Raw genomic sequence first — 23,708 nt, forward strand, 5'->3', positions numbered from 1 at the left:
TTTCTACTCAAAGAAGAAAGGGGAAAAAAAATCATTGAAGGTTAATGATTTAATTAAATACCAAAAAAACTTTTTGATCAAATCACTTATAAAAGATATAAAGGCAACCAGTGCTTTTTAAAAATTAAAGTAGAGCTATAGGCACTTAAGTGAATAAAATGTGTGCTTTAGTTGGAAAATAATGTCTCTAGATTTCGATGTTAATAATTAGTCATTAGCAAATAGGGGGAAAAATCTTCTTTGCATTTGAATCTTTAGTCCACTCTTCTGAAACTACATTCTAAGAAATGGAAACATATCAGTCACAAAGAATGACCCTTAAGTGAAACATCTCTAAGACAAAGAGGTTGCCTATGTAATAGAAGTATAATAAGTATATGGAAATAAGTATACACTAAGTTATTTGTGAATATCAAGAGATCTTTTTTTTCCCCATTAAAGAACTCTGCATCTACATTCTTCTGTCTTATCTGATCAGATCGGGTAGCTTCCAAAAATTTTTTCATCTTGGTAATTAAAAATCTGTCAGCATTCCAAAGGAAAAAATATATATACATAAGAACTGTAAGACATCTGGAACTGGCCTTCATTTTGTAGATATGTGTCATTTCCGGAAACAACAGCCTAGTGGAAGATGACTGATTCTGCTACACCTAGTTTGGGTTTTTTTCACTCCATTGTTTTTAGAATTATGAACCCCCAATCAGCGCTGATTTCCTGACACTGAATCACATATACTTAACGTATTATAGAAAAAACAATGTTAAATGAAAAAAAAAGTTGCTTCTTTAAGAAAATTTTGTTTCTCTTTAAGATAGCTAAAAGAGGCTCAATTATTTATTAGGCAACATATGCAGAGTGATTAGGCAATATTTATGAAACAGTTTTAGTTTCTTAAGATGTTACTTAAACCAAAGGTGTGGTTATTATTTGACAAATATAATCAACTTACATTTTTTTTCTCAAAGGATACCATAAAATATTCTGATCACACAAACACCTGGAGGGATGACACATGTCTATACTTCAAATGTGCCACAGTCCCTGTGGGGATTTCTGGAAAGAAAAAAATAAAAAGCATTGAAAAGTACTCTGAAGAAGTGATCTAGGGGTTCATTTGGTGGAGGATGTTCCCTTTTACTACATATTCTTTAGTGCTCAGTGTTCTAAAAAATAAAAAGGTCTCCCTATTTTTTCAGTGCTTTTGCTACAACAGCTAATATTGAAGTATCTCTGTTATCCTGTAGAGAACATGTGACTCTGAAATGAAATACCTTCTTATTCAACAAGCAGCTCTTAATTCTTTATTTCTTGGATTGGGAGCATGATAATGCTGGGGAGATAAAGCCTCTGGCAAGTGTAAGTTTGGGGAAAATTTTATTACACACACACACACACACACACACACACACACACAGATGAAGTGGGGATAGGGGAGAGAAAAGAAGTACAGGGCCTGTACATTGAGGATGAGCTGAGCCCAGAATTTACCAAGTAGGGGACAGCTGACTGAGTTGCCTTTTGGCAACTTCCCTGAAGCAAAGGCCCATCTCTTTAATGCTGGGATTCTTCCCATGGTGCTGTGTGGTTATTTGGCACAGAATACTATATGGTGGGCATGAGTCACCTACACACATGAAAAAGGAATGACAAAGTAGAAAAGGTCTAACGGATGTTATGGGAGAAAAACATGACTAACAAAACAAGGGGACTAGCTGGGTGGCAAGAAAGAGACTGTGAATGCTCACAGATCTGGAGGAAGGTTCCTTGCAAAGGATCTATGGGAGGCCACAGACAAGAGTCACATGGCACAGGCAGGTGTGGATAGGCTCTGATCTGCATCACTAGGGTGATGTCCCCACTCTCTCTACTCTGCGCCCCCCCCCCCCCACCTACCCTCAGTCCTGTGATCCATCAAAGTATTCTGCAGTAAAGAGTATTTTCTTTCCCTACATGGCCTTGGAGGGTATGCTTTTAACCTTAAAAAAGCTATAACAAGAAAACTAGGGTCAGTGTTTCTTTTCCCTATTCTAGAAATGCATTCTAGGTGAATTCATTATTATTTATTACTATCAAATTAGAGGTGAGCCATTAGTTTTATAATTGGTCCCTTCAAAGAACTTGAACAAAACATTAGTAGAGTGTCAAACAACTGAAAAAAAAAACCTGAGGGAGGGAACCCCACAACGTCTAACTATTAGTTTTAAATAATATATCTGCCAAAGGCTTGCTACACACATAGCAACTACTTTATAGGCATTTTTGAAGGTTTCCTATGAGATCTGAATAAAGCAGTCCTCAAAGGCACAAACTATTGATGAAATAAATTATCAAGTTTTAATTTTTTCCCCCATATTTAAAAAGCTTAACACCAAAAAAGATTCCAAATTATCACAATTCTCATTTTAAATGATGAATTCAGTCATCTGAATTTTGAATATCACAAAAGTTAGATAACTTAGTTAAAGCACATTAACTTTTTTATAAAAATGAACGTTTATCAAGTTTTCTGTTTATAACACATTGACCATTTCAATGCTTTTGTAATATATAAAATTGAGACTAAAAATGCTATTCTTCTACAACCCTGGTTTGAAGGCCAAGTACTTTACAAACATTTCTCAAAATTAAAACTCCTTAAGTAGGTGACATTATTAATTCTATAGATCAGAATATGGAATCAGAAGTAGTATAACTTACCGAAGAACATTACGCAAGTCTCAATTAAAAAGAACTCCTAAATTATTTGGAGGCTGCTGGAGTTAGCATAATGGGCGCAATCCTTTGTTTTTCTGGGCAATAGGCTCTTTGTTCTTCCCTATTCTGTCAGTGACTGAGTAGGGAAGGTATAAAACACAATTCTAAAATCATTGCTTTAAAGACTAAAATTCTGTAGCAAAAACTTTTAAGAAAAGTTAAAATGGGTATTGGGGAGAATCTGTGAAATTATATTATCAGGACTCTTCCTGGTTTTCATTGACTATAAGATGCCAGCTGATTATGCTTTATATGCTGAAAATTAAACCAGGAATGGATGTATACTATAAAAAGAGGCATTTCATTCTTTAATTGATCAATGATCAAATAACATGAACTGGCAGTTTTCAGAAAAAGAAATCAAAGCTATCTATGGTCATATGAAAAAATGCTCTAAATCACTACTGATTAGAGAAATGTAAATTAAAACAACTTTGAGGTACCACCTTACCCCTATTAGACTGGCTAATATGACAGAAAAGGGAAATGATAAATGTTGGAGGGGGATGTGGGAAAACTGGACACCAATGACCTGTTGGTAGAGTTGCAAACTGATCCAACCATTCTGGAGAGCAATTTGGAACTTAGCCTAAAGGGCTAAAAACTGTACATATTCTTTGATCCAGCAATACCACTGCTAGGTCTGCATCCTGAAGACATTTTTTTTTTTAAAAAAAAAGGGAAAAAAACCTATTTGTACAAAAATGTTTACAGCAGCCCTTTTTGGGGTGGCAAAGAATTGGAAGAGGGGATGTCCATGAATTGGGGAATGGTTGAACAAGTTGTGGTGCATGATGGTGACTATTGTGCTATAAGAAATGATCAGCAGGATGATTTTGGAAAAACCTGCAGATGTTTGCGTGAACTGATACAAAGTAAAGTGAGCAGAACCAGGAGAGCATTGTACATAGTAATATTGTATAACAATCAGCTGAGAATAACTTATCCTCAGTAATGCAATGATCCCACACAATTCCAAAGGACTCATGATGAATCATGTCATCCACCTCCAGAGAAAGAACTGATGAAGTCTGAATATACATCGAAGCATACATTTTTCACTTTGTAGTTTTTGTTGTTGTTCCTCTTCTTCTTCTTTTTGGGAGGAGGGGCAGTGATGTGTGTTTTCTTTCACAACATAGCTAATATGGAAATATGTTTTGCATGACTGCACATGTATAACCTATATCAAATTGTTTACTGTCTCAAGGAAGGGGGGAGGATGGAGGGAGGGAGAGAATTTGGAACTCAAAATTTTAAAAAGTGAGTTTAAATAGTTTTTGCATGGAATTGGAGACAATACTCAAAAAAGTAACAGGTATTAATCTAAATACAATAAATTGGAAGTTAATTGTCCACCTCATTTATCCCATGTCTCTTTCTTGACATCATTCTTCCAGAAGGATTCAGTACTGTTTGGTACTATATCTGCGCTTCTCCTTCACATGATAATGAATTAGCTTTGACACAGGAAATGAAGTTGGAAGTTAAAAGCACTGGACTGGAGTCTGAAGACTTAGGTTTATGTCCTAGTTCTTTCACAAATTAGTTATGTGAAATTAGTTATTCTTGATCTATCCAACCATTAGGGCCTCAGTTTCCTCAAGTACGAAATGGAAATGATGCCTATTAAAAATTACTGGAAGGATTGGGAGAAGACAATGTCAATACATAAAGATGACAGAAGCCAGGTGAATGGCCCATAGTTCCATAGGCTGAGATTCTAGAAGTGACCTAGCTATAACTACTTACCAAAATTGATTTAATAAAAGTGAATCTTTGGAAAACAAGTGCACATAGGTGGGAAATAGTATGAGTGGTAGAAAAAGCAATGGATCTGGGGTCAGAGAATTAGAGTTCAAATTTTGGTTCTACGTAATTACTACCTACTGGGACACTGGGAGTATCCTACAACTTCATTAGGTCTATTTCCTCATCGGCAAAATATGAGAGTTAACGGTGGATGATCTCTGAGTACTTTCCAGCTCAAACTTCTATGTTCTGCAACCAATGAATCATAGAAAGATGTGATGTCACTTTTTTAATACCACAGTGTAAAATCCAGGTTAAAGAATCCAATTCAACAAACATGTTAAGCATCTACAATGAAAAGCAATTCAAGAAAATTGATGGTCTTGGGATTTAGGAGACTTGAGTTTTAATCCTGCCTCCAATACACTATGTGTGTGACACTACGGACAAGTCACAGCCTCTCAAGAAGTTTCTGTACTACCTACTTCATAGGTTTGTAAAGAAATCACTTTGTACTTGTGATGGAAAATGGTATCCACATCCAGAGAAAGAAATATGGAGTCTGAGGGCAGATCGAAGCATACTGTTTCCTCTCTGTTTTTCTTTCTCATGGATTTTCCTTTTTGTTCTGATTCGTCTTTTACAACATAACTAATGTGGAAACATATTTAATATGATTGTACATGTAAAGCCTATATCAGATTGCTTGCCATCTTGGGGAGGACAAAAAATTTTGGAACTCAAAATCTTATAAAAGTGAATGCTGGAAACTATCTTTACAAGTAATTGGAAAAAATAAAATACCATTAAGTAAAAAATTTTGTAAGCCTTATTAAAATGAAATGTAAATGTTCCTGTTATTCTCCTCATTTTGACAGGACATATATATATATATATATATATACACATATACACACACACACGTATATATATACATATACATACATATATATACATATGTGTATGTGTATATATACATATATATATACATATATGTATATATATAGTCCTGAGACATGCCACTACCCTGCTATTATTCTTATATTTTAATGTTATTTAGAATACAGCACAGGTGATTAAAATAGCTAAATTAAATAAAACTATTATGACACAAGCACCTTCACTGGAGGCCCATTGAAGGCATTCTTGATATAGTTTCAGTTGATGACAGAACAAGAGTGATGTATACCTCAGCTTGTTCCCATATGACTTTGATCTCCTTGCTAGGTTTCTGTATTTTGAAAGTTTTTCATTCCATTTAGCTTGGAGATTTTGAGTATTTGGAATGGCAACATTTATTAAAAATGCTGCTCTTAAGTTTTCATGGATCAACAGTATGTCCAGGTTATTTTGGCTAATAGTTTGGACAATGATAATGGTCCAGCTCAAAAATAGTTTATAGGCTGAGTTCTCCAGCCTGAATTTGTAGCATGAGAATTTGTCATGCATGTTCATGGAAGACAATGAGCTCCTAATTTTAGCTGACAATTAATGTCATGCTAGGTATTTAGTAGGTGCTAAACTTCCGCAAGCTGAAGCAAAGTTTTTATGATTTCACTGTATAATCTACATGGATCAGTACATTTAGTCTTAAGGGACTGAATTGTCATACTAAATCCTTCTATTTGTACAAAATATCCGCATGATTCAGCCATTTGTTCAATGCTTCTTTTGTCAACATATCATCTGAGTTCATGTAGATATTGTCCATGAAAGACCTTTTGATTCCATTCTTATACTTTGGCTATTTCATAAATTCCATTCTGAGATAAGCCATTTTTAGTTACATTCAACAAATTCAAGGCATACCTGTTACCAAACTTTATGCTATGGCTTAGTGAAATGATATACATATGTTCCAAACATAGGACTTATTTATCTTGTACACTAAAAATGGCTATTTATCCTCTTCTTTTGGTCAAGGAAATACTCATCTCTCTATAACTGCCTCAGGGTAATGGGTTTCATGTTTCATTAATACCATATGGATTTTTGTTAAGATACCTTCAAAATACGTTATGGTACATTCTGGAGTTAAAAAAAATACATTGACTGGCATTGCCTAAAGTGCGGATGGCTTTATAGGCGCTCTTCCCATTCAGCTTTGATTTCAGGATGCCTTTGTGTCTCCTAATAAATGTAACCTGCCTGGAGAAGACTGATGTATCACTGTTGTTGTGTCACTACTGTCCAGACTTCAGATTTCATTGGCCTACAGAACTCCCTATTCCGAAGCCGCCTCTAGCAAAGTAGATAAGCAACTGTTATATGAATTTCAGTACTAGAAAGTTGCCTGGGGTACCAAAAGGGGGTACTGAAAGGTTAAGTCATTTGCCCAGGTCTCACAGCCAATACGTGTGGGAAGCTGCACTAGAATCTAAGTCTTCCTGATTCAAAGGCGACTATGCTTCTTTTATTTTTTTTAAAAGGAAGAAATGGTTTGAAAGGGTGTTAATGCTTACGCACATCATCCATTTTTCTTTAAAATAAAACACAGGATACTGAAAAGTACATTAACAAAAATATAACTTCACTGAGGAGAGAAAATTGTATCTAGCTTAACAGTGCTATATATTAAATACATATTTGTTGAAATGAATAAATGGATAAGATCCTAATAGTACATTCTGAATGAAGATCTGATCTGCATTAGCTGCTATTATTTCCATGTAGATAATGGCATTTTATACACTCTCTGAGTTATACGTATCTGTAATGTTATTTAAGTATTATTATACTTAATATAATCTTTGTGTCAGAGATTTTCTTATGATGTGAAGGTTGCTGCGGGGGATGACCCAGTTTTCTAGCTTAACTCCACCCAGGTAGAATCAGGTAATTCCAATATCTGGCACTCCCCAAGAGTAGCCATCAGCTCTACCTTATCAACTCCTAAAAGCTTCCACCAGCTCTACCTTATTAAAAACAACCATCAAACAGAGAAGATCAGGTTTTTATTTAAACTATAACAGAATGGACTTGTATCTGAGGCTAAAGTTAGCAGAAGAGACCCTTTCCCCTTTCTGGTGGGCTCTCATTGACAGGTCAAATATTATTGCCAGAGATCTAGAAAGCATAACGGAGCAGGGGAGATGGTAAGGCACAGGGATCCACTGTCTTCTTAGAAATGTAGTGGATGATTTTCTGTTCATCGTAGGTGTATGAGCAGCCATGTATGCTTGACAATGGAGGAGGCAATGCTGGAGGGGTCTAGACCACTACCATTAGGAAGGAAAACTCAGGGAAGACTCAGGATGCTCTCCAGAGGTGTACAGTGTGGTGAGGGAGAGAGCTTAGCACCTAGCTAGAAGAATGAAAGGGGAAAAGACTATCGGAAAGTCAGTGGGGAGTTAAGGGGTAGGGTGCAACTTGTCCAAGGTTAGTTACACCACAGACTGTGTCAGACTGGGTTGCATCCAGCTCTTCCTGACTCCAGAGGCCCACTTTCTATCCACTAACCATGCCGTCTTAGAAAAAACCATAAATTACATAACAGTTTACTAAACAATATAAACTATTGAAACTATCATTATTATTAGTCCCTCTCGGAGATCTTCCATGGCATCCCAAGTAAAAATGTTCTCCCCTCATCAGATTGTTTATTTCACATTATACTCACACGCTATATCCCCTCCCTGTGGGCATCAAGGTATCAAATTGTGTCTTTGTGTGATAGGCAGCATGACACAGCGGACAGAGGGCCCGCTTCTGAGTTCAAGTCCCGTTTCTAACATCCTGGCTGGGTTACTCTGGGCACGTTACAATCCTTAGCTCCTCAGGCAAGTTTCAATACCATAAATTGCAGAAGAGTAGCTAACCTGTACTTAGAAGAGGGAAGTGCCTCATTTAGAACTCCCTACCCCGATGACATCATGGGTCTCAGGAGGGAAAGAGGGAGCAACAACAGGGGTAACTAACATTTATGGAGCATTTTAAAGTTTGCAAAGCAAGTAACGCTATTATTGCGCCCATTTTACAGGGAGAAGACCAAGCAGGCAGAGGTTAAGTAACTTGCCCGAGGAGACACAGCCAATAAATGTCTGAGGCCTGGATGGGAAGCCAAGTTCTTCTGACTCCGGGTCCAGCGCTCCGTCTACCACACCACCTGGCTGCGCTGCACACGCTTCTCTACAGTAAACCTTTCTGGCTTGTTGAAATAGGCATTGCCTACCACTAGTAATCCCCTCTTCGAATGGATGAAAAAGAGCTGGGGAGAGAGTGGAGGGAGGCCGATGAAGAGTAGAGGGCGAATCATGACACACAGACGCGTGCAAATACATGCACATAGGTATACTGGGTGTCCTGGTAGTCCCTCCTTTGAAGGAATGAAAAAGAGCCGGGAAAGGGGTGGAGGGAGGCCGATGAAGGTGAGAAAGGGATTCGTGGCGCTCATATTTTATATACACATGCAGGTGTATATATGTATACACACATACACATGTATTTCTATAGGTAAATATATGCATGTAAACATATAATATAGATACATAAATAATACGTAATATATATGCAAGCATACGGGGTGTCCCAAAAGTCTTACTGGTTTTGTTATGAAAACGATTAAGATTTAATATTTTTAACCATCAACCTTTTATTACATTTTAAAATACAAATATTTAAGTTTCAAGCAATTAATCCCTAAAACTGCACTAAGACTTTTGGGCCAGCCTACATGTTTATTTTCCTTTCTTCGTATCTGAAGGGTGCTGCCTGGCACACAGTAGGCACTTAACAAATGCTTACTTTCCTCCCAGGAACGCTGTGAGGTAAGCAGGGAATTCTCATCCCCGTTTGACATCTGAGGAAACTAGGCAGAGGGAGGCGGAGCAGCCCCTCCATACCCCCGGGTTGGGGAGCATCAGATCCGGGCCCGGAGCTCCGGTTTCTCGTCTGTAAGGGAGCACGAGTTAAACTCTGCCCCCGAACGTGGGAAGGGCTTCGACTTTCTGCCCAAGGGGTATATTAGCGGAGGTAAGAATGGTAGAAGTCTGACGCCCACTACCAATCCGGACAGTGGGTACGCAGCCCGGCTGGGGCCGGGTTTGGAGGACGAGGTCCGGGGCTGACAACCTGCTGGACCCCGCGAGGGGGAGTTCTTGGGGGAGGGAGGGCCCTGACTTCCCCTCCCACTGCAGCGCCCCCCTACCAAGGTCCACATGGAGGTCAGAGGTTAAGTTTTCACGCCTTCCTCCACAACACCTACCTTCGAGCTTCCAGCCGCCGCCTCCCACTCCGAAAAGTCCCGCGCCCACAAAGCATCCCGGGAAAGGGGAGGCCTGTTAACCCGGAAACGAAGCCGCGAGTACGGGGAGGAGTTCAGGAGAGGAGGAGGGGAGGGACGGTAAGTTTGACTACAAAACCCAAATGCTTCCAGCACCCGGAGGAAGAGGGCGTGGCCAAAGCCAGTAAGGGGCGGGACAGGAGGTGGGGGCGGGGCCTCCTTTAAGGGTGGGTCTTGGTTTCTGGAGGAGGGACACGAGAGGGCCGGGATTGGAGGAAACGCGACTCGGAGAGTTCTGGTCCCGCCCCCCAGACCCGAGGCGGCGGCCGTGGGTTGGACAGCTTGTCAGGAGCCTCCGCCCTCTCCCTCCCACCTCCGTGCTGTGTCACGAGAACCGGCCTCCCTGCCCCTCGCTCCCTCCCCCGGGTCGCCCATCTCTAGTTTAGCCTCGGCGGACCTTGGGCTAGTGATGTGAGACCGGGCGTCGGCGGCGGTGGCGGTGGTGGCAGCGGCGGTGGCGGCGGCGGCAGCAGGGACCATGGCCCAGGTGAGTAGCCGCCGGAGCCGGCGGGCGTGCTCCGAACCCGGCTGGGCCTCAGATGCCTCCCGAGGCCTAAGAGGCTCCTCGGGGAGGGGGTGGGGGAGGAGGATCCGGGAACGGGGAGACCCCGGGTAAGTGGGCCCGAGAGGCATCCGCCCGTCTCAGCGTCGGCTCGTGTGTCCTTCTCCAGGTTCCCTCTCAAGAGAAATCCAAGCTTGTCAACGAGACCCGGAGGAGGTTTGAAGCCGAGTATTTGGCAGGTGGGTACCACGAGGGGATGTCACTGCCTCTGTCCCCAACTTTCCTCGAGGGCCCGCCGGGATCCCCCCTGGAAACAGCTGGAGCCTTCACTTTGGGGGCGCTTTTCCTCGAGGTTCACCCCCCCCGCATCCCAAGGAGTCTTTAATCTCACGCCTTGCTTGGACCGAGTCACCCGACTAGTAGGTGTGTTGGGTTGTGTGGCTCAGTATAATCCTTGCAGGTAAGAGGTTGGAAGGGACCTCGGGGTTCACGTATTCCGGGGATTCTTAACCTTTTTTGAGTGTCATGGTTTCCTTGGAGGTCTAAAGAAACCTATGGACCCCTAAGCCTATGAACCCCTTTGACGCGGTAATAAAGCCTGTGGACCCTTTGGGAAGTCTAATATAATAAAGCCTGTGGACCCGTTTTCAGGATTATATATTTCAATGCATTAAAAAAAATTATTTCTAAAATAAAATACACAGGGATGCTAAATGAACCAATTATATTTAAATACACTTGTCAAGATAATTTTTTTAATAATTCATGAAGCACAAATTTAGAATCCTCTCATTTTCCCAGTGAGAAAATTGAAGCCCAGAGGGTAAGCCCCGATATCACATAGTCTAGATTGGAGCTTGACTGCAAAGGCAGTGCTAATTGGACTTGATTATTCTAAGGTGCTAGTGTAGAGATTTAAATAGCAAAAATGTGTTTGAGGGTTTTTTGGTCGTTGTTTTGGGGTTTCGTTGTTATTTTTGGATACTTTTAGCCTTCTCGTTGGGGTGTGCCAGATTGAGGTAAGCAGGTTGTACCAGTGCTTCTTGTTAGAATACATGACACTACTCTGCAAATGGTTTCTGTGCTGATAATTTCATCATTTTACAAGAACAAAATCTGTGGTGTTACAAATTAGGATGCCTCTAAATGTTATGCTCTTTGGAAAGAAAGCTTACCTTTCTGTATTGCCCTATAGTTCATATAGATGCTTAGTAAGAAATGTTTCTGTCCTGGATAGCATAGTTGTCATGGTAATGCCATAACTTGACTTTTTGGATTACCTCTATTGCATACTTTTTAAAAAAGATTCCAGTTATTTTTGTTTTGAAGTGGGAATGATTAGTTATGTATTTGCAAGTGGCATATATCTTGTAGGCAAGAAATTCTCATTTGAACTGCTTAGCTTCCCATTTTATCTATGGGGAAATGCTCTAAACTATAGGAGCTTGACACTAATGTTGAGTGGTTGTGGCATACTATTACGTTCTGGGTTAGATGCCTGCTAATGACTTAGAACAGGTGATTGAAATCTTCACAACAACCTTTATGTTTCAGGAGTATTGTAAATTCTTCTTAGCATCTATTCTCTTCACACCCAAAATTTTGCCAAAGAAAGTTGGAAGAACTTTTAACCTTTAGCCCATAGATCTTACCACAGATATAACAAGAGCCAGAGCCTAAAGCCAGTAAACAAGTATTTAAGCAATTACTATTTCAGACACTGTGCTAAAAGAGGCAAAAAAAAAAAAATCCTTCTCTTAAGATTTCTGTTCAAATGGGAGGGACAATGTGTAAATAGATAAATACGTACAAGATATATGTGTAGTAAATAGGAAGTGATGGTTTCTTGCTGAAGGTGGGATTTGGGCTGACTTGAAGGAAGCCGGAGAATCCTAGAGATTGAGGTGAGGAGGGAGGGTATTAAAAGCATGAGGGACAGCCAGTGCAAAGGAGATGGAGCATTTTGTGTTAAGAACAGCAAGTATACCAGTGTAAGCTGGCTCATAGAGTGCTTAGAGGAGTATAAAGTATAAAAAGTCTGGAAAGATAGGAAGGGGCCAGGTTGTAAAGACCTTTAAATGCCAGAGGACTTCATATTTTATCCTAGAGATATCCATTGGAATTTGAGTACAGAGGTAACATACTTTAGGAAAATCCCTCTGGAAGCTTAAGGAAGGTGGATTGGATTGGAGAGAGACTTCCAGCATAGAGCCTGGCCAGAAGGCTTTTGCAGTAATATAGAATAGGTTGGTATGTGAGTGAAGTATGTACAAGAGACTATAAAGTTGGAAAGGATGCATAATCATGCATAATCATGTTCTTTCTAAAATTGCTTTCACTTATATGTCACTAAAACATTTTGTAGAAATTTTTAATTTTTTAATTTTAATTTTTAAAGGATCCCAGTACTTGACTTAATAAGTCACAGCTATAATTTACAAGTGATGCCTGGGTGAGTATGGTTTGCAATCTAACTTACTCTACCATCCAGTAATATAGATTCATAGAATTTTAGAACTGGAACAATGCTTTAGAGATCACCTAATCATCTAATCCAACATCATTTGGAAAATGAGGGGGTTTAACAAGATGACCCCTAAGATCCCTTCCAACTCTCTGTAATCCTATGACGTAGGTCCCTGCAGATCATGATTTAGGCTTACAGTAGGTCTCTTGTTCCCTTTTCATCCAGTATGTACCGGTAAAAATATTAATCTACCTACTATAGATAATTTCTTTTGCCTGTGCAAAGGAAGAAAGGAAAATGATAACCCCTCATGTTCCTTAAGTGTGTATCTTTGAGTTATTTCCTGAAGTTTAGGACTGAACAAGGTTAGCTGAGGAAAAGATTATTTTTTAAAGTGTTTTGATTCTGCTTGCTAGAACTAGATTCATCCTTAAGTCAACCATTTAGAAATTCCTATACTCAGTAACTTCCTGTCCTCCTTCCTTTTCCTTATTGCCATTCCCATTACAGTTTGTGATATGTTGTTGCCTGAGTAGAGTGTCTATACAAGCAGATGGGTAGATGGAAGTGTTTTGAGCATCAGTTATAAAAATTAATAATAGCAAACTGAAAAGCTGCTTAGAATCACAAGGTACACACAGTCTTTGACTTAAAACTGGGATGTGTTCCAAATGTTTGTAAGTCCTGTTGAAATGTTTTTCAGTAGAAACAATGATTGGGATTGGGATTTGTCCACAGAAGCACATTTTATCATAATTAAGAGTATTAATACTCTTCTAGTGTTTAATTTTTTTTCCATAGGAAAAGATAGATGGCATGTGTTGTAAGATAAACCTGAATCAGGCCAGTCTGATGGTTCACGTTTGGTTTTGGAATGTTTTTATTACTATTATATTACCTCTCCTTTTATTTCTCTTTTCTTTCCCCCTCCCCCATATAAGTCCTCCTTTATAATAGTAAGTATAGTCAAAACAAATCAACAGATTTTGGTTATGTCTAAAAATGTATTTCCCGCTCTGATCACCTGGTATCCATCTGTGTTTGGACTCCTGTTTCACTTGTTGCCTATGTTGTAATTATAAGTGCATGATTTTCTTGGAAATAGAATGGAATATGGAAACCAAGGAGAAAATTACTAGTATGCTGTCACCTTTTCGTTATCAATTTCCAATTGGTCATTGGCCCATTTAGAAAACTGTTGTATTAGATGTGTTGACAGCATTATATTCATTCTGTCCTGACGTGTGATATCCAGTATTATATTTTTTGTTTTCTTTCTACACTTGAGATTTCCTATCTATAATCAATTGCCGTGTGGTAAGATCATTTAGATTTATTTAATAAGGAGGAATTCATTTTAATGAACACATTTGCCTAACAACTTTTTGGGGAAGGTTTTCACAGTTGTCAGTTGTAATTATTTTTTAGCTATATGCTAGAAATTCCACTGAGAATAGGAGAGAGAAAGAGTGTGGGGGGCGGAGGGGAAGGGAGGCAGTTTGGTGTAGTAGAAAAAGTTCTGAACTGAGAGTCAAGAGAAGTGTAATATTAGTGTAACCATGGGCAAGTCACTTACTTTAACTCACAGGATTGTTATGTGGCTCAGACAAGAAGTTTGTAAAATATTTAGCTGATGTATAGCACTTAAAAAGTTTGCATGACAGAACTATTACTTTGAACTTGAACTAAAAAGCCTTTTTCTTTTTTCAGAAGCAGTGCCACTTGTTTCATTCTTTTGGTTTCTTTCTGCATTCTTCTCCATTTGCATTTTACATTAGATTACATATTGACAATTTTTACCTTTACATTTAGAGGAAATTAAGATATACACAGCTCTGGATAATTGTCTTGCTATAACCCCCCTGCCTTGCAAAATATCACTAATCAAATTAAAAGGCACATTCACTTCAGCTGATATTTATTAAGCCTTTTCTGTGCACAAGAAGGCACTCTGCCAGGCACTATGGTGAATAAAGACATAAATGAGGCAATCTGGTTTACATAGAGAAGCATTTTGAAAATACAGTTTCTATCAATGCCACTATTTGATTTCTTAGGTGAATTGACTTTTGAAACTTCAAGTATTGTGGTTGGGAAAAGGGAAATTATAGAAGACATTATTATTACCCTTCTTGTCTAAGCCTTAACTAAGTATTTTACATTCCTTTTGTTTTCTTTTCCTCTTAAAGATAGTTTTGCAGCATTTTTATTTTAGCGCTGCTTTAAGGAATGAAATCATGTAGGTGTAAGTCTATTGCCTTGTCAGTGGTCTCTTTGACTCTAGTTTTTCTCCTCTCAATCAATTCATCACATTACTTCTAAAATGATCTTCATAATGCATAGATTTGACTAGGCCATCTCTTCCATTTTACTCAGGGGTCTCATAGCCACTATAAAATAAAACCTAAATAAATTAAATTGAAATCTATGTAATTCATACTTCCCCCTCTTATGCAGCTATTGAGCCATATTGAGAACTGACTGCAAGCTGTTCTCCTTTAGAATTGCTGTATAGTATGCAGAAACAGGCAATAATGAACTACAAAGAATTTACATGTTAATGCAAGTAGTTTTAAAAGGTACAGACTTAATTTAGAAAATCGGAGCACTGCTACACTTTCCTTGCTACCACTTAAAAACAAACAAACAAAAAACTTGCCATCGAATATACATTTGTATGCAGACTGATTTGGATAGCACATATTATTGTGTTCTTAAAACAACTAAAATTACTTGAATGCATGAAAAAAAATTTTTTTTCCAGTTTATATGCTCTCATATAAAAAGTACTTTGACCAAGAAGGTCAGTGAGAAAAACAGAAAGGGGTCATTAATACCAAAGTATTTATAGCAGGACTTTTTTTTTATTTTTGTAATTGAAGAGAACTGGAAACAAAGTAGATCCCTATCAATTGGCTAAATAAGTTTGTGGTCTATGCAAGTAATAGGGTATGGTTGCATTATAAGAAGTGATGAATACACAGTAGCGTGGATAGACTTTCTTGGCCTGGAGAAAAGTAAAGTAAGCAGAACCAGAAAGCAATATACTCAGTGACTATAACAATTTAAATACAAACACAAATCAAAATTATATGCCTTGAAATTGTATTGACCAAACCTGGCATGTGAAAAGACATCTCTCTTTATCCTTTGTTGTAGAGGTGAAGAATTATGAGTGTCACATTTAGTTCATATATTGCTTAATTTTATTTAACTTTTCCCCTGCTCCCATTTCAGTCTCTTATTAAGGGATAATTCTCTGAAATGAGGAAGAAGGGGGAGATGTTGGGAAATGTAGGTAATGTACAAAAACCATAAATATACAAAAAATTTTAATTTTTTTAAAAGTACTTGTATAATTCTGAATTGTTTTACCTTATATAGTTAGATTTGTAGTTTCTTTTTTATTGAACATGATTTAATTGAGCACAGAAGGAGACTGCCCTGATGGAATTGGAGATTGTGTTGTTAGTGGAAAATAAGTTTGGATAGGTTGTGTACGGCCAGATTATTAGAGCTTGAAAAGCCTGGTAGAGAAGTCTGAAAAAATCTCTTGTATTTCATGCCTTCACTCACTTTGAACCTCTTAAACTTTAATGTGACCTACTTCCCTATGATGCTTCTCTGTCCTATACATTTCCCTTTTCTGGCTTAATTTTTCTCATTTCAATCATTATGATACTATTGACCATTTCAGTGCCACACTTCTTAGGTTTTCTGTCCTCCTTTACTTCTTTATTCCTACAACTATATTTTAGAGTGTTGCTGGAGGAAATCTTGAAGCCATACTGATGACACCCATTGCATCCTATTTTTATATTATCTCACTGACATACTTTCACGTATTCTTAGTTAATGCATTTTTAATATTCTTAGTTACTAAAGCTAATAACCTCTTCTCAGTTCTTATAAGAGGATCAGAGATTCAGAGTTGGAAGAGAGATTTAGCAATCACATAGCCCAAGGATTCTTACCTAGGATTCGTGAGCTTAGTTTAAAAAAAAAGTTTTGATAACTCTATTTCAATATAATTGGTTTTCTTTGTAAATACTATACATTTTAATTTTCATGTTTTATTCTGCAAAGGATAGGTGTCACTAGATTGCCAAAGCAGTTCTTAACTCACCTTATGCCTGGACTGTTACAATAGACTGCTGGTTGATCTCTCTACTTTAAGTGTTTTCCCTTTCTAGTCTGTCTTTCACTCAGTCATAAAAATAATCTTCCCAAAGTCCTGGTCAGATCCACTACCACCTTTCTTTTCATTAAATTCCAGCAGCTCCTCATTAACTCTCGTATCAAATGTACAAAGCTTCTTTTTGGCTTTTAAAACTCTATAACTTGGTTCCCTTTATACTTTTCCAGTCTTCATACACATTACTCCCCTCTACATACTTTACGTTCCAGTGACACTGAGCACCTTCCCTTGCTGTTCCTTTGCGCAAGATACTGTGTCTCACCACTCTGCATTTTCATTGATTGTCCCCCATGATTGTAATCCTCTCCTTGATTCCACCTCTTGGCTTTCCTGACTCAAGTCTCATCTAAAATTTCACCTTCCGAAAGAAGCCTTTCGCAGTCTTCCTTAATGCTGGTGCCTTCCCTCTGTGATTATCTCCAATTCATTCTGTATATATCTTGTTTCTACATAGTTATTTCTGTGATGAGTCCCCTATTAGATTGTGAGCTTCTTGAGGACAGCTGTTTTCACATTTCCTTGTATCCCCAAAGGCTTAACCCAGTGCCTGGCACATAGTAGATGCTTTTTGAATGCTTGATGACTTACCTACATTTAAATGTTTGATGACTTGCTTACATTTTCCCTTTGAATTCCATTATTCTATTCTATCCTGTTTTTCCCGCTCTTCTGAATACGCTGCTTCCTTTTCTGGTAGTTCTTTCTCCTAAGTTGGTATATTTGAGGGCTCTGTTTTTGATGCCTCTCACTTCCTCTCTTCTTTCTTTTTCTCTCTCTTCTTTCTCCTCTCTCTCTCCCTCCTTCTCTGTCTCAATTTAAAACTTTACAACTTGGCCCCATCGTCCCTTTTCTAGTTCTATTACACATCGCTCCCCTCAATATCCTTTGCAATCACTCAAACTGACCTTCTTGCACCTCACACACAACACTTCATTTCTCTATCCCTTTGCACTCTCTGCCCTCTGTGCCTGGAAGAGGAGTAGGACCTTACTCCAACCATTCATCTTCCATGTTCTGCTGCATATGTCCCCTGAGGGACAGCAGTCTGGGATAAGACCAACTTCAGTAAGCTTCAGTGCTACTTCTGCAAGCAAGACTTCCACCTCCTACTGGGCCTGCCAGATCGCCAGACTTAGGTAAGAAGAGGAGCAAGATCTTGAGAACTTCCTTTGATTATAACCACGTCTTCCATCTCCTGCTGCCCATGTCCCCTGAAAGAAGGCTGCTAGAAGCAACGAGTTCTGCTTCCATTTGCACTAGCCCAAACCAACTTCTACCTCCTACCTGGTAGGAGGTGCAAGAAGAGCAACCTTCCTTTTGACCTTAGGCCTTCCATCTTCTACTGCATCTGTCTCTTGAGGGAAAGGAAAGAGGAAAATCAATGGAGAGCATGACTTCTAAGAGGAATGGTACCTTCCATTCAATGATGAATATTTTTACACCTGGTCATAATGTACACATTCCAGTGATTCTGAACCCATTTAGGTCGTCATCTAAATCCTCATTCCTCATCTCCTACCACTTGATTCCTTATTTCCATCCTTCTTAACCCTCTTACCCCAAAGTCCCATCCAAACTCCACCCAACCCTTCCACTGTGCCTTTTTGAATGCGTATTCTATAGGCAACAAACTTCCCTTCATTCTAAATCTTTTCTTCTTCCAATCTTTCCATCTTTTAGCTGTCACTGAAACTTTGCTACCCCTGATGACATAGCCTCCCTAGCCACACTTTTTGGGTATTGGCTGCATGTTTGCTCATTCCTATTAGCTCACTGGTTGAGGTGGTAGAGTTGTAATACTCCATGCTCCCCATTACCACTTCCAGGTTCTCACCACCTACCCCCATTATCCAGTAACCTCTCTTTCTTTGAGGACCATGCTATTACTATTTACACACAGTCAGAATCCTGATAGCTGCTGTGTACAGACCTCCAGGTCACTCTCTCTTTCCTTCCTCATTGACTTTGGTACCTGGCTCACAGTTTTTTTTCTCTTCTCAAACTCTTGCCCTCATACTTGGGGACTTGAACATACATATTAACTCTTCATCAAATGCTTTTACCCATCTCAGTTCTCATTACCATACACCTCCACCCAACCTCAACTACACACAAAAATGGTTATGCCCTTTGTCTTGCCATTGTCCTCAAGTATGCCACCTGATGTACTGACATCCTACCTCTCCTTCTGCCTTCCTTACCAAATCCAACTCTTTGTCCACATTGACCTTCAATCTCTCTTTCCTTTAGTTTCCTCCCAAGCTATTTCTCCTGCATTAGTCACTCTCTCCTGTTTTCATCATCTTGACCCCTTTATGAACTAGTTCGACTCTACACATTCCTCTTGAGTTCCTGGCCTCCTTATATCACCAGTTTCCTTCTGAACTTCAGGCTTGGGTGACAGCCACCATCTTCAGTCCTAGACACATACAGCTGAACATAGGTGGAGAAAATCGCATAAACATTTATGTTTAAATTTATAATTAGTGGACTGAATCTGCTTCAAATTTACATTACATAACCTCAAATGGGCCATCACTATTGCTAGGCAATCCTTCTATACCTCCCTTATCAACTCACTATCCCGCTGCTCATAGCAGCTCCTCCAAATCTTTTCATCCTTCCTCAGACCTCCCATGGCTCCCCTTCCCCCATCCCACCTTCTCAGCTGAGAACTTTGCCTCATATTTTGCCAAAAAAGTTGAACGTTGAATTGAAAAAATTGAATTCACTGTGAGCTCCCTTTTCTCTCTTTCCTCATCTTCCTCAATCTCTCCTTGTCTACTGGCTCATTCCCTTTTGCCTACAAACATGTCCATGTCTCTCCTCTCCTGAAAAATCCTCAGTTGATTCTTCTATCCCCACTATTGTCCTATATTTCTTCTACTTTTTTGTGGTTTAACTCCTTGAAAAGGTACAATAGGTGCTTCTACTTTCTCCTCTCTTAATCTAACTTCTGACCTTATCATTCCACCAAAACTGCTCTCTCCAAAGTTGTCAATGACCTCTTAGTTGCCACATTCAGTGGTCTTTTCTCAATCTTCATTCTCTTCTACCTCTTTAAATCTTCTCTTCCTTGCTACTCTTTTCCCTCTAGGTTTTCAGGACACAACTGTCTCCTGGATTTCCTGCTAGCTACTTGACAATTCTTCCTCAGGCTTCTTTGCTGGATCCTAATCCAGGTCACACCCTCTAACAATGGGTGTCCCACAGGGTTCTGTCCTGGGCCCTCTTCTCTTCTCCTGCTATATTATTTCACATCGTGATCCCATTGGCTTCAACAGTTTCAGTTACATCTATGCTGATGATTCTTAGATCTATTTGTCCAGCCCTAAAACCTCTCCTAAATTTTGGACTTGCATCTCCAGTTACCTGTTGGATTTCTTAAACTGGATATCCTGTAAACATCTTCAATTACACATGTCCAAAACTAAACTCGTTGTTTCCCCCTCCAAAGCCTTCCTTCTTCCTAACTACTATATAGTGTACTATCACCCTCTCAGCCATCTAGGCCCACAACTGAAGGATCCTCGATTTTACACTTTCTCTCATTCACTATATCTAATCTAACAGCTAAGTGCTGCTAATTTTATCTTTATAACAATCTCCTGCCTATGCCCCCTGCTCACGTCTGACACTGTCACCACTCTGGTGTGGGCCTTCATCATCTCAAACTTAGACAATTGCAATAGCCTGCTTGTTGGTCTGCCTACCACTAGTCTCTTTCCACTACTGTTGTCTACTCACTTGTCAAATTAATATTATTGAAGCACAGACCTGACCAGGTCACTCTCCTATTCAATAAACTCCAGTAACTGTCATCTCCAGGATCAAATAAATAATTCTCTGATTGGTTTTCAAAGCCCTTTACAACTGGTCCCCTCCAGCCTTTTCAGTCTTCTTTCTTATACCTTATTCCCTGCAAGGTACTCTGCAGTACAGTGACACTGGCTTCCTGGTTGTTCTTGCACATAACACTCCATCTCCAGAACATACATTTTCATTGGCTATTCCCTGTGCCTGGAATACTCTCCCTCCGCTTCTTAGCCTCCTGGCTTCCCTGGTTTCCTTCAAGTCCCATTTAAAATCACAGCTTTACAAGAAGCCTTTCCTGATCCTTCTGTCTATTGACTATCTTCAATATGTTTTATTTGCATATAACTTTTCATGTTTATTAGACTGTGAGTTTCTTGAAAGCAGAAAATGTCTTTTACCTTTCTTTATATCCCCAGGCTCAGGAAAATGCCTAACACATAGTAAATGCCTAATCAGTGCTTTATTGATTGCCCAAACCATGGAGAAAAAAGCAACAGGGTCTGTACTTGGAAAAGAGTAAAAAAACAAGTTTTAGGAACTGGGATTAGAAGAGCATGTCTCAGGTCAAGTATGGCAAAAGATAAAGAAGACCAAGAAAAGATCTCCATGACCTAGAACTTCATTAAATCTGGAATGGGCCTTAGGGGTAATCTGTTATAAACTCATTTTTACAGCTGAGGAAATTAAGACCTAAAGAGGTTAAATAGCAATAAAGTTACATAGTTAATTAATGAAGGAATCAAAACCAGAATTCAGGTGTCTTCACTCTAATCTAAACTCTTCCACTACACTGTTGCTGAGGGAGAGACAGTTTTGACATTTGAAATGGAATTTTTGGTATTATAGTAGTGAACCTTGCCTCATAAGAGGTGTCCAGAGGTGGAAAAGGGACAAGTAGTGGGAAAGTAGGAAATGGGAGGAAAAGTTTGGCCTGTTTTATAGTTTTGCTTGAAGTTGACCTTGCTGTTCTCCTCCTTAGAAATATAAGACTTGAAGGAGGAGAGCTCCATCCTCCCAACTAATTCCTCCCCACAACTGATTTCTCATCATATAGAGTGGAAAAGACAAAAGTAAAAGAGGATAGAGAAGTGCCTGTTCTTTTCCCTAGAGAACAAGTGAGAAGTGTCTAAGCACAGAATTGCTACATGTGGGATTAGGAAACTAGCAGAGAACTTTGGTGCTGGCTCCCTCACCTTCCTCTCTCTTTTGCACTGGGTGTATCTTACTTCCCTCTCCTTACTCAGACTTCCATTTTTTCAGGTTTTCATGATGGTACAGAGGCAAAAGGCTACTAGAGCTATCTGTAGATGTAGTCATCCCCCAACGACTTTCATCAGCCATGCTATTGTCTGTCACTGCTTGTTTCCCTCACCTCCTTCTTGGTTCTGTGAAGTTTATGATCTTACCCATCTGCAGTGATTGCACAGCCAGTCTTAAGGGTAGGGGAGAATGAAGTTAGTATTAGGACTGGCCAACCTATCAGAATGGAAAATTCTGGCAGTAATGCTGAGAGTTGTTGTGAATAGGCCTAGCTCTACCCTTAAGAGCCTTAAAATAGCAAGAAATGTTCTAATTTAAAAAAAAAATTAAAAAACTGAAAAGAGAATTTCCTGTAAGAAGTATTTCCTCATCCCTGAGCGTAGAGACCCTGAGAAAGTGAGCACAAATAAAAATCAACACAATGAAAAAACATGGGGTTAAAGAATTTGAGGATAAAATTCCAAAAGAGAATAATTCATTCATCAATATTTACACATTGTTGTTATTGTTTAGTCCTGTCCAACTCTCTACCTCTATTTGGAGTTTTCTTGGCAAAGGGGCTTGCCATTTCCTTCTCCAGTGGATTAAGGCAAAAAAGATTAAGTGACTGGGAGTTTTCATTTTGAGAGTTCTTTCAGGAGGGTGATCAGTAATATCAGGGCAGTTTTCCTTCTTAATTTCTCGAAAGATGATGGCTTTCAGGCAGTCTAATAATTCTTAAATGATTTCTCCTGGATCTATTTTCCAAGTTAGTTTATTTTTCTGAAAAAATATTTTACATTTTCTTCTATATTTTTCATCCTTTTGATTTTGTGTTACTGTTTCTTGACGTTTCATGGAGTCATTAGCTTCCACTTGCCCAATTCTGATTTTTAAGGAATTATTTTCTGAGCTTTTGTACCTCCTTTTCCATTTATCTAATTCTGCTTTTTAAAAGAGTTCTTCTCTTCACTGGATTTTTGTGTCTCTTTTATCATTTGGCCTATTATTTTGTAAAGTGTTATTGTCTTCAGTATTTTTGTTGTTGTTCCTCCTTTACCAAGCTGTTGACTCTTTTTTTCATGATTTTCTTTTATCACTTATTTCTTTCCCCAATTTTTCCTTTATCTTATTTGATTTTTAAAATCCTTTTCGAGCTCTTGTAGGAATTATTTTTGGGGCCTGAGATCAATTCACATTTTTCTTTGAGGCTTTCACTTTGTTGTCTTCTTCTGAGTTTGTGTTTTTATCTTCTCTGCCAACATAGTAACTTTTTGTGGTCAGGTCCTTTTTTATTGTTTGCTCATTTTTCTTGCCTATTTCTTGACTTTTAACTTTATGTTAAAGTTGGGCTGTTCTCTAGGATGAAGGGGGAACTCTCCCAAGCTTTAGGTTTTTTGTCTATCTGTTTCAGAGCTAGTTCTTGGGGTCTTTAAGTTTTCAGCTTTTTCAAACTGGTATGATCTAAGGAGAGATGTGTTTACTACTTTCCTGGCCTGTGCTCTGGTCTGTGAATGATCACAAGAAGTCTTTTCCACCATGGAATTGTAAGCAGGTCCCCACTCCCTGTGTCTACATGTTCTAGTGTGCTAGTGCTACTCTTTGCCCTGAGATTGAGACCCAAGACTGGGATCAGATGTATCTATGGGCAATATAACAGAGTCCTATATCCAGTGCTAGCAAAGGGACCCCTGTG

At 39.0% G+C, this 23,708-nt stretch overlaps 2 protein-coding genes across 4 annotated transcripts in view; one reads left to right on the plus strand and one right to left on the minus strand.

Annotated features, from left to right (window-relative positions):
- FANCB (FA complementation group B) overlaps positions 1-9,877 on the minus strand; it is a 29,879-nt gene extending 20,002 nt beyond the window's left edge. Inside the window, exons 1-2 of the mRNA XM_036742999.1 lie at positions 9,713-9,877; positions 953-1,056 (exon numbers count right to left, since the gene is read on the minus strand). Coding sequence (XP_036598894.1) covers positions 953-976 — 24 coding nt within the window. The 5' untranslated portion in view covers positions 977-1,056; positions 9,713-9,877. The remainder of the gene's footprint in view (positions 1-952; positions 1,057-9,712) is intronic.
- A 163-nt stretch (positions 9,878-10,040) lies between these two features.
- MOSPD2 (motile sperm domain containing 2) overlaps positions 10,041-23,708 on the plus strand; it is a 49,549-nt gene continuing 35,881 nt past the window's right edge. Inside the window, exons 1-2 of one of the 3 annotated variants that reach the window (XM_036744974.1) lie at positions 10,041-10,277; positions 10,462-10,531. In XM_036744974.1, coding sequence (XP_036600869.1) covers positions 10,269-10,277; positions 10,462-10,531 — 79 coding nt within the window. In that variant the 5' untranslated portion in view covers positions 10,041-10,268. The remainder of the gene's footprint in view (positions 10,278-10,461; positions 10,532-23,708) is intronic. The other 2 variants (XM_036744975.1, XM_036744976.1) reach the window with 2 other exon arrangements.

Source organism: Trichosurus vulpecula, chromosome 2 (genome assembly GCF_011100635.1).
Source record: "Trichosurus vulpecula isolate mTriVul1 chromosome 2, mTriVul1.pri, whole genome shotgun sequence".
Taxonomy (NCBI): domain Eukaryota; kingdom Metazoa; phylum Chordata; class Mammalia; order Diprotodontia; family Phalangeridae; genus Trichosurus; species Trichosurus vulpecula.